Here is a 12008-nt window from a genome sequence, read left to right as displayed (position 1 = left end):
TTCCTGTGTACATTACCCTTGTGTGTATTTTGTTACATGTATTTTTTGTGACTTTAATGTTGACATAAATTGGCTTATCTCGCGAAGTTATGTACAGATAATGTTAGTTACATTAAGTTATTCCAAACTTGTACTTCTAAAAATATTATTATAATAACATTTTATACGATTGATTTCAATTCTTCCAAGAATTTGTGCCAGAAAAGTTACCATCTGACTTTTACTGGTTTTAATATCAATGGCCAATCTAGTATAGTATCGGTGTCCATATGGCTGATTTTGACATATTTTATGATATTATTGATGAAATTACCAATTCTCACAATAAAAATGTTATACTTACGTGAATTTTCGACTTATCGATCTTGATGAGTGTCACCTGACGAGTTCAACAATGTCACGTACGTCAGGTTGTGCCCCCTGTCCTTATTGAGGTTGCTGGGTGTGTCTGTCGTCTATATATATGTCTAATCTATGTGTCTAATCTATATTGATCATAGAAATAAAATATATTTTCTTAATACCTTCTGAGGCCGTGAAAAAAGCTGTCTTTTTTTGTTTTTGTTTGTTTGTTTTTTTTTTGTTTTTTTTTAATTCATTTGTTCATAAAATGTATTTGTAAAACAACGGCAAGCCGGCTGGATAGAATTTGACGTCAGTCTGTACAAAGGTAACTAGAATTGGCTCTGCGTTGCAAAAAAGTATCACACAGAGCGGGAAGTGATTCGGTCAGTTACTCCCTAACTACCTACCGTGATTTCCAATATTGTTTGAAATTATATCGCCATGGTCACGAGTTGTGGTTCAGTTTCGCCAGCGTTAGCTGGCTATGATCTAATTCGGAGATCGTCTTTGTTTGCTAAAGAGATTACGGGGTACTAGCATTGGTTTGAATTACTTTGCGGAACTTTTTATGGTGAAAATATATAATAGACCTGTTATTGGATTTGTAAGAAAAAGAAAGTATGTTTTGCCGTTTCAACGAATGAAAACGAGTGAGAATTTCAAAAGTTATGGTTTGAAGGAAATATGACATTAAAAGTTCATGCCAGGCCTATAATAGTTTCCACAGCATATCAACGAAAGAAAATTATAGAATCCTTGTTATCAGGCGTTCTTAGATTTACATTCGCAGACCTCCTGGAGATCAGCACAGCATGAGATGTGAGTGTATTGATAACATGATTAAAACCTTTATGGACGTAAAAGTCAAAGTAAAAATATCCTATAATCTGTATCGTTTTATGGATAAAAATGACTCAAAATGTCATTTATGAAATAATTTATATCTTAAACATCAGTTTTGTCTTTTCAACGGGAAAAATTCGATGCAATTTCAGGGCCTATTTTTGATATGGGTATAATTTATATACATGTAGGCCTATTATAATTGAACAATATCAGTCTTTATACATTTTATAATGTGCTATATTAAGTATAAATTGCGAATTAATATAAAATTAATGTGCATGTATAAGGCAGGGATGGCAGTTTTAGCCAATTAACTAAAAACTGCATTTCTTTATATTAATAATGAGCTAAGGGTAGCCTAAAAGGCAGAAAAGACAAAAAGACAGAACAATTTGGAGTAATTAATTGACAGGAAGTTATAGGAGTTGTTTGGTTTGCTGTTTCTGTGTGCATGTTCTCATCATTGATGGTTTGGTGGACTGTCATGAAACATGATGGATCATAAAAAAGAGTGATCCTAAAAATGCCACCACCCAAACTAATTACAAGGCATCTTCTGCATTGAAGCTGGCTTTCCCTTTAAAGGGAATTTTTATTACCTAATTTGGCATTGACAGTGACTCTGTACAAGATGATACAAATCTAAACAAAAATTAAACATCAACAAAACAGAACGAATAGTAATACAAATTAAAAACATTGAAAAAAATACATTAAAAAAAAAATGTGGAAACTGAAGCATTTGAAATATCAATAATATAAATGAAAACTTATTATACAATACAATTTGGTGAAAAGTTCCACTTATCTGTGATGGATGCATTTATTATGGATCTCTGGGTAGACCAATATCAATTTGTAATGACTGATGGCAACCACTGTCATATTGTTGCCAAATTTGTCAATCACATGCTGAATCTCCGTAAATCACTTGTATGTAGATATTTGTATTTTGATATTATATTCTTGCAATTGATAGCATTTTTTAATTATGAGTGACATACAGTATGTCAGATAACATCAAAATTAAAAAATGCTATCAATATCAGTTTTGAGCAGTCTTTGTACATGTATAATGAGTGTGACTTTAATAAAGATTAAACTAAACTGAAAATAAATTTCTTAAACGTGCTACAAGGGGTGTCATTTCCACCAATTAATGTGCAGGATTCTTTCTCTGGATAGGAAAATACCCCCAAAGACGTGTGGTATGAAATTGTGATTATTGGCTTCATTATGTTATATTTTAAAGTATATAGTGCAGTTTTTTTAAGTGGCTATTAACCAGAAAAATATGTCCCCTGCCATCCGACTCGCCTTAATGCCGCTAACACTGACAAAGGCACTATATCAGACTTCATATAGTTTCAAGTAGTAATAGGAATGGAAAATTAAATTTTTTGAACAAACTTATACTTTCTGCAGAAGTAAGCACAAAATAGGTAAAGTTACTAACATGAAAATACTGACATGTAAACCTAGGCGCATCCGGCCGATACCGGTAACCTCGACGCGTCAACCGTCCTGAAATAATAATAACGTAACTGTACAAAGTCACTAAACTTTTTAAAGATCAGTTTTAGGTTTTGATGTAGTGTAAAGTTCAACAAATTATAGCTTCGCCAGTCAGAAGCTCGTGATTACGTATAAGATTGGCATGAAAATTATGCGCTTGTTCAGCTGTTTCAAAATCCCCAATTTGTATGTGTAGGGATCGGAACTTGAAAGCTTGAAAGTTGTACAACCTGGTTGGGGGAGTCTGCTAGGGTCTACACGCCCGGGGTCTACCACTCACTCATCTTTCCCTCCCTCCTTATTTTGTACAACTAATTAAGGGGAGGGGCGCGAAGTATCATCAGACATACTGGGTTGTGCAAGAATTATAGTTATTATTATGTGTACCCAAGTGAATTCTCAAAATGTGGTCTGCCAAAAAACTCCCCACAAAAAGGGGCGCAGCGAGCCGAGCCGACGCTGTCCTACTCATGACTCGAGTTCTATACCTTTGTACAGTGTATATCGAAAATGGGAATAATTCAGGTAGCTGCGCACAAGTATAGCCTAATCCTAACCCTAACCCGTACACTAACACTAACCCTAAAATAGGATGCGCATAGTAAACGAGAATTGCATTGAAACACAGGGTGCGCAGGGTAAACCAGAAGTACCCGAAAATGTTCCTCACATATCCACGTTCCAAAAAAATCGCTTGACCACCATTTGCCATGAAATACATGCCCCTTTCGACCTGCAAAAAACAAACAAAACAAAACAAAAACAAACTCCCCCTCCCCCTCCCCCTCCTGAATTCATCCCGCGGTAGTCGACCGTGTGCACATACTTTAATTATTGCACCACCCCCTATTTTAATTGCAAATGTATTTATACTTCTACTTCTTGCATTTTCTCATCAAAAGCCTGTTCAGCAACTGGATGAGGGAGACTAAAATTTAAGGGTTTATGTAGTACCTAGCTAGAACAATATACTGGTAGTTCAAATGAATACTAGAAGTCTAGACTAATCAGGCATGTACAGGCTAGGCAGGTATCAGGTGTACGTTCCCCCATCTCTTTGTTTAAAATCTGTAACGGTAACTGATAAATAAAATGATAGCCTAGAAACTGTTTTTACCCATTACCAATCCAAATATTATCAATTCATAGTGACTCTCGCAAAAAGGTTACAAGACTTTTTCGTATGAACTTTTACGTTCAAGAGATTTTCCACGTAGATTTCGTGCCAATATTCATATATCGATGACAAAACACTGATTCTAGTATAAATGTGCCCGCATTTCCTAAACCAAGAGTCAACGCATGACGTCAAGATGTACAAAGAGTCTGGCAACACTGTACACACATAAGCAGATAGGTGGTTGATAGGTAGAGATATAAATGGCCTGAACGATTCATTCTTATTTCAGCAATCACATTGATCGAACTGATTCACCGAGTGGCTGGCTGGGAACAACTAAATGACGACGACACAAATTAACTGCTGATGGATAAAAGCTTTGGCAATCACGTATAACCATATTAATTACCTGTCTCTTTGACTGACTTTTGCAACCTGAAAATATGTCGAACACTGACAAAAACACACTTAATACCAGCTGTAAGCAGCAAGCAAGAGTGATGCTATGGTCTGCACCAAGATGTCTATCTACAGCGTTTGAACGTTCCATTATGCAACTGGACAACTCCAAAGTCTACAATGAATTCTACACAGCTGCCTATTTCTTTGGACCTCACAGAGTATGGGCACGGGAGTTCATGCCACTTGCTCCCCATCTCTCACGAGAACGGGTTAAGACTAAACTTGAATCTGAACATTCTGAAGCACAAGTGATTTTTGCTAAAGATTTTGCTTTCACCTTGCAAGGACGTCACGATATGATTCCAGAAGGATTTACCCATACTTTTCTTATAAGAGATCCAATGAAGATGTTCACCTCCTTGAAACCACGCCTTGAAGCCTCCAGATTGAGTAGAGCAGTTGTTGGTACTGACCTCATGAAATGCATTCAATCCAAAGGGTACGCCATTAAAGAAATGTATGACTTATTTGAGTACCTTAGGCAACACAACATCACCCCAATTGTCTTAGACGCTGATGATCTCCTTGAAGATCCCGAAGGTATGATGAGAAAATATTGTCAACATACTGGTATACCATTTGATGAGAAAATGATGTCTTGGGAACCAAAGAAAATGACGCAGATGACATGGCATTGCGCGAAGGTTATGAGACTAGCCAATTGGCTAATGGGATGGTACAACGGAGCCTTGAACAGTACCCAATTCCAGAAGCCATCCACTCCACGCGAGATAGACTTTGATACATTATCAGAAGATGTAAGGACTGCAATTGATGTCACTACACCATATTACAGATATCTGTATGAATTCAGATTACGGCCAGATACTGCTTCTTCTCCCGTAGTAGCTGATGCCTTAGAGAATATAAGCCAGGAAAAACTTATATAGACTCATTGGAGTAAACCACTCATTACCTTGGTCCAGGGATGCTTGGTACCTTCAGAAAAAACAATCTCGTCACACGATGGAGGGTCATCAAAAATCCAAAATATTTAATGTATGTAAATGCTGTGTAATTTATCATAAAATATATGCAATGTAATTTTCATACTCATTTGTGTGTGAATTATACGTAAGTATTGTATGACTATGTATTTATTTATAAGTCTGTATGAATTGTGTGTGTAAAATGCGCGAGCGAGGTTGTGAAAATGTGTTAAACCAGAGACACTTATCTCTTTTCCTTTAATGAATAACCTTCGAACTAAGTAAAAGCCTGCTTGCACCACAAGGATGAAAAGTTAATTTAAGCCTAGCTGAGCATGATGGGTCTGGGGACTTAATGAATGCTCATGCTTCACTCTGCTCCATCTTATTTCAATTGCATACTGTAACCAAATGTTATTTTACGAAGCTTTATAGATGTAGATAGTGAGCTATACCTATGTTTTATTTATTCCCTCAGTATTGTCTTACGTGCACGGTATTTGGTACTTTATCTTCTTATTAAACTCTATAAGTATCATGTTTCCTTGAAATAATTTTCCATATTATAGTTAATTAATACCTTTTATGGATTTGCCTGCGAGGAAAGAATCCGTATTCCGTAGAAATACGGTGGTAATGATGATGAAAACCACAAGCAGCAGCCAGGATGTAATGTAAGGGTTTCCTCTACGCTGTTTTTTCTTTCTCCAGGCTGGTATATATCGATATACTCATAGCCTTATCTGAGATATGACTAAAGTGATACTTTGTTCGCCCGCTGCGATGAAAAGTTGCTTGTTAACCGTTCTTTGGATCATAAATTTAACGCCAAAACCTACGATTTATCTTATTGGTTTATAATAATTGCTCGTTATAACAGACCATTGGACTACAAATCTGTTTGTTTCAATACGTCTTTAGTGTCAAAACCATCACATATTAATGACACTGACGTGGTTTTAGGGGAACTCTGGAAAGTTAAAAATATCGTCAGCCTGCTACGATAATTGCCTACGTCAATTTTTGTAATTTTGAGAACAAAGGAAAAAATATGGTTCAATCATTGCATTTAAACATATCTTTATTTAAACATATCACCAATCTTTGCACAAGAACAAACGATAATGGTACAAATTAAAGGGAATAATCGGGGTGATTACGTAACTGGGGCACGCTTGAACCATATTTTGAACTTTGTTCTCAAAAATGACAAAAAACGACTTATCGTACTATTGTGACGATATGGAACATGGAACATTCAACCCAGTGTAACCAGACAAACAGTTTATTCTCAAAAAGGGTGTGTAAAGCAGTTTAAATGCATTGAGTAAACACGTGAATGTTAACAGCCTATTCTCAAACAGGGTGGACGGTGTAAAGCAATTTGTGAAAGAATTTTAAATGCATTGAGTACACACATGAATGTTAAGAATGAGTCATTCGTTCGTCACGCTCACCACATCAAATGCTGAGCAATTTGCGTAATATATAAGTCGATCTATCGATTGCGCCTAAATTCATTCGCACGTGAATGCGTGACGTCAAGTCCACGTGCCAAAATCTATAAAAAACAAAAATGCATTAAATCACATTAAATTTAGGCTTAGCCAAATTTGGTGATACTAAACAGGACAATAATTGAGGTAGAATATGATTATACAATTTTGGATGTGTGTAATTTATAATGTGTATGGATATTTTTTTCATTACTTCACATAATTTGAAGACGATGGTCTTTTCCAGGTCAGTGAAAAATGTCAAAATAAAGAAAACGATTGGGCAGCAAGATGAACACAATAGATGCGTTCCTGCAAATCATAAAAGACCGACCTTATTTTATGGCGGACCAGATAGATAAAAAAATTATATTAACAATTACGCAACCTTAAAATGTCTTGCGTTTTACCGATTACTAGCTGGTATGACTTTATTAATTCAAAAACATTGCCACATTAAGAATGTTAGCTGATGTTACGCATGCAGTTTATATGCTAATATATTTTAACATTTACAAGACCAACACTATGAACACATTTATGTCTGTCGTTTGCTGTACCTTTAAGAGTGGCTTGGAGTTGCATTACAATAGTCTAAGTCGATATTTGAAATAAGACTGATATAAATGGGTTTTTTTACTGCGAGTTTAACACATAGCACTATATAGCAGTGATATCGATAATGATACTTTTTGCACGTATGTGAGGGATTACATGTCACTGACGTGTAGTTTTAAAGGTATACTTATAAGGTTCATTTAAGTTTATCATTTCCTGATAGCAATGTTATTCATTGTCTAAATCAATACATTATTGAAAAATAACACTTGGATGTTTTGCAAAAGTTCATTCTACTAATCATATTCTTTGAAAACTTGCTCGATTTATTGTTGTTAATGATTTATGCACGTTTTACAAAAGTGTTGTTGTTTTATCCCTCTTTACAACATATAAACTCAAGAACCACAGGACCTACAAAAGTATACCTGTGATATTTGAATTCTTACACGCTCGCTATGAAATGATCAATGCAATTTTTGCCAAAGCTCACTACCGTACCATTTGCAAGATGCTGGGAACTACCAAATCGCAACAGTTTAAAATAGTTGCTAACCTTAATGTGCCGGATGTTGTACTTGTAGTATCAATAACAAGGTAACATTACGTAATTTAATGTTACTTTGTATCATCTGATATCGCGTTCTGATACTGAATTTATGCCGTATAGCAATGGGCCAATTTCAAATAACATATTGCAGTAAATGTTCTTGCGAGGTAACATGCCAAATCATTTAATGATTTTATTTTATCTGAATACTTAATAGGTACTGTAATTATACAAATCTAATTAATGGTCATTTTGCTTTATAATTAAATGCCAATGTTCTTATTGTTTCTATAGTGAACCATATGCGCATATATTGATTGCATGTGGTTGGATAAATGATCCACCTTAGTTTCAAATTCAATATAACATTATTGATTCTATATATACCTTCGGAGCCTTCAGAAGTATTGACTGCATTAATGATGATTTAAATAATAAAACAGCCCCTAAATCTGATTAGTTTTCTTCGGACATATTGCATGAAACAACATCAATGTGTACCAGATGGTTAATGTATCGTACTTGCGTAAACTGCTTCAAACCTGTTTGAATTAAGAGAATGGGTTCACAAGCAACGGCTCATCTTCGATTACCAACAACATTGTAATATTAATCATGAGAACATATTTTGTGAATTGCAATGATTGCAAACCATAGATAAGTTGGTCTATTGAGCAATATTTTGCAAGGATAATATGGTTTCATTGTTAATAATTGATGATCAATGTTAACCACTAAACTTGATCGTCACTGTCAGAATTAACCGGTAATTCTCATGCATGGTTTATCGTCATCTATTGTCATAATTGCCAGAGGTTGACTTTAATTCAGAAATAAGGGGAAATAAATAAAGTGCAGCTAGGGAAAATGTTAATATTAAAGTGCATAGGGATATACCCCGGGGATGTACCTCCTTGTTTTCACATTTTGTTAAGTGCACCTTACCGATTTTGTATAATGCAATTACTTTATTGCAAAATCCTCTCGTAAATAGCTATTAAAGCCAGAATGTATGATATTTAAAATGCATTAAGTTATTTTGCATTATTTCGGCTTAAAATGACCAGAAAACCTTCCTGACATTTGTTACTACTACTATATCATAATGTTTGGAAAAATAATAACAAAATATTTACATTTGACCGAAATCATATATTGTGGCTTTTAACAATTAACCATGTAGCAACTACGCGGTACTAATCAAATCTGTAAGGCTTTATACAATGAAAGCAATCATGTGTCATAGAAATTGTACTAGAACTTTTTCCATAATACTATAATTTATAATCATGATGTACTTCATATTTTGAAACATCCTATCCTATTTGAGTTGGTCATGTTCGTTCAGATTTCACTCATTATGAGTTGCATTTGCGTCACTTGCCATATCCATGATCATGACTGATGATCACATTGCTGTATGTGGCGCGTTACGTAAACAGAATGTGACAGCATATTGGTTTCAATGTTGTGATATTATTAATGCGCCTAAAAAAATAAGCCCGTTATAGGGTATCCATACTTGTGTAACTGTACCATTGCTAACTAATGTCAGAAGCTGTCAGACAAGGAGCGTAACAAAAATATTATAGCTGCCCATTTTTGTATTTTTGTATATGCAAATATGTTGAAGAAAAGGTTTGTTTCACCAAACATATATACTTATTTATAAGTAAATGCGCACCTTTTCAGTCGTCTTGCTTACACGTATTGGTTAAATACCACTAATTAAAGCTGGGTAATGCTTGAAAACAAAGAGGGACTATTTTCTGGTAGGCCATCTGAAAAAGGTGCTTTAAAATCACTAAATAATATCAAGCTATATAGCCAAAAATGTGTTAATTTCAGCATAGATTATGTTTTTTGATAATCTATGATGTAATTGAGAATTAGTGGTATTTAACCATAGATTATGATTTAACCTATTATTTACTGTGCGTATAAGACCTTTTTTCCAAGCTTTTCTTCGTATTTTTGTGCACCTACCGTATATCGTCTAATATATACCTGAGACGTTTCAACATGTTTGCTAGGAAGATTATAATGTCGGTCTTGAATATGGAACTTAATGTGTCACGAAATGAGTATATCGGAATTCGGGAACATGAAACATACAAACTGTGTAGTGTTTCTGCCATATAAGTCGGCATACGGTGCTGGGAATATTGTTCCAAGTTGGCATTTCGCAATATTATTTATTTTGAGCACAAAGTTCATCTTTTGTTTTAATACGGGCAATCTTGGGCAATAAGGAGCCTTGTGGTATGTAGATAATGATGTGTATCAAAGAATTATCTGATTACCATCACCGTTCTTTAAACCGTTACCAATAAGGACGATAAGTATTTTATCAAAAGTAAATAATTGACTTTGGGTTTGTTATGTAATAAGTAGTGGAATGTTCAAGTCGAGCTACAACACTATAGCTCGCAATAGACAACTCTGACAGCCGCCATATAAACTCTCGAATATTTTGGTTAACTTCAAATCACAACGGTTCCCAGTCGTGCCAGTATCTATTACCGTTTTATGTACTTAATGTGCAATTTTTAGTATTGAAATTACAATAGTATGCGGTAGTATCCCGTGGTAGTATCAAAGTAATATATATTACTAATTAACCTTTTAAGGCTTTAAACGTATGAAGAATTTTGAAACCATACAATATTTTTTCTCTGTATTGTTTATTATATGATGACGTACACTGTGAACAGTAATTGTCAATCTGGTCTGTGGTGACCAGAGAGTCTCATGAGCTATGTGGTCCCTTGAAGTATTTTAAAAACAAAAAACGACGACTATAATTGAAGACCGAATTAAAAAGACTAGTTTGCGTATGACGTCATGTCAACCAGACCAAAAATGCTGTTATTGCTGTACTACGAATTATAGTTCGTCGTCTCTTGTTTTTACGCCGCAACTTAAGCCTGCCTCTAGCATCTAGCAGGTTTAAATTGTGGCGTAAGTGATATCGATGTACTACTAGTCTACGGACCTAGCCTTGAACTCGATATTTTTGGTGCTGAAACATATGAAATAATCTGTAAAAGATGTGCGTATAAATTCACATAACTTGCTGGGTATTTTTTGTAAAGAATTGTAAACCATTAACGACTTTTATTACACTAAAAACGTCGTTTGAAAAAAGTAATGATAGACCATCAAAAATGGCATACTGTACTTAGCTCTTAAGTATTAAAGCAAAATAATTCAACGTTCGTATATTAATTACGCAACATCATGTCACTTTTCCGAAATCAGTTTACACATTACCAAAACATTTCATAACGTTTTGTACTCAGCTTTGTAGTCGAGTACATCCGATTGATCATGTTGATGAATATATAGGTACAGGTGAAATGTATACAAAAATATATGTTTAACAGAATAGATCAAATTGCTGTAAGGTGAACATCAAAGCCGTTGAGTTGCAGGCAAGCAAATGAAACATACATTAAGAGTTATATCGTCTTCTCCCAGCTATGGATTGTCTCGATTAAACATAAACCCATGAGACGAGCAGCCTGGCAGGTAAATGCCTGCCTAGTTGCATCGGTAATGACTATGATTGTCACATTCATGTGAATATGGGTTAATAAATAATGTCTATATATAGCGCAGACTTATGTAATACGTTTCTTACTATACACTATTCATATGTTAAAATGTACAAATGCAAAGCCTTTTGAAGATCAAATAGTGCCAATATGTTTAAAAATTAGAAATACATGTATACATAAACCATTGTAAACGTTAAAGGAATGTCTACAAGAATTTTATAGTAATTAAAAGATTCCCACAATAATTTTACATTTGAATTACCAGAACAATGCAGCATTATGTAGCTAAACTATAAATTCCTATATTTATTTGCATAAATCAGTACGATTCAGCAGTCAAGTAAACAATTGCAATTATTTTCATTTGCTTCAAATAGCTTCAAATGGCGTACGTGGTCGTTCATTTTCGAGGTCAATTACAATTTAGCGAAAATGAAAGAAGCTTGGCTCTGTCATTGAAAAGTGTTGAATGCTTTCTATTTTAAGTACATCATGTACTTGGAGTAAATTGGTAAATCGTATACTCTTATTTTACAACTGCAAAGACAGCAACATTAGAAGGTTGAATATAATACGTTTTTAAATTATTATACATTGCTGTTTCCGTTGTGAAATTTAAGTTTAGCA

At 34.5% G+C, this 12008-nt stretch overlaps 1 protein-coding gene across 1 annotated transcript; it reads left to right on the top strand.

The window, feature by feature from the left end:
- Window positions 1-4059: 4059 nt before the first annotated feature.
- On the top strand, window positions 4060-9434 carry LOC140153293 (uncharacterized). The gene has a single exon (XM_072176002.1). The coding sequence runs from the start codon at window positions 4270-4272 to the stop codon at window positions 5176-5178; it is 909 nt and encodes a 302-aa protein (XP_072032103.1). The 5' UTR covers window positions 4060-4269; the 3' UTR covers window positions 5179-9434.
- The last annotated feature ends 2574 nt before the right edge of the window (window positions 9435-12008 follow it).

This window comes from Amphiura filiformis, chromosome 5, assembly GCF_039555335.1.
Source record: "Amphiura filiformis chromosome 5, Afil_fr2py, whole genome shotgun sequence".
NCBI lineage: Eukaryota > Metazoa > Echinodermata > Ophiuroidea > Amphilepidida > Amphiuridae > Amphiura > Amphiura filiformis.
The sequence above is the reverse complement of the archived record's forward strand: the minus strand, read 5'-3'. Positions and strand labels throughout refer to the sequence as shown.

Coding starts and splice junctions, on each gene's coding strand:
- LOC140153293 (XM_072176002.1), top strand. CDS start 4,270: ATGTCGAACACTGACAAAAACACACTTAATACCAGCTGTAAGCAGCAA.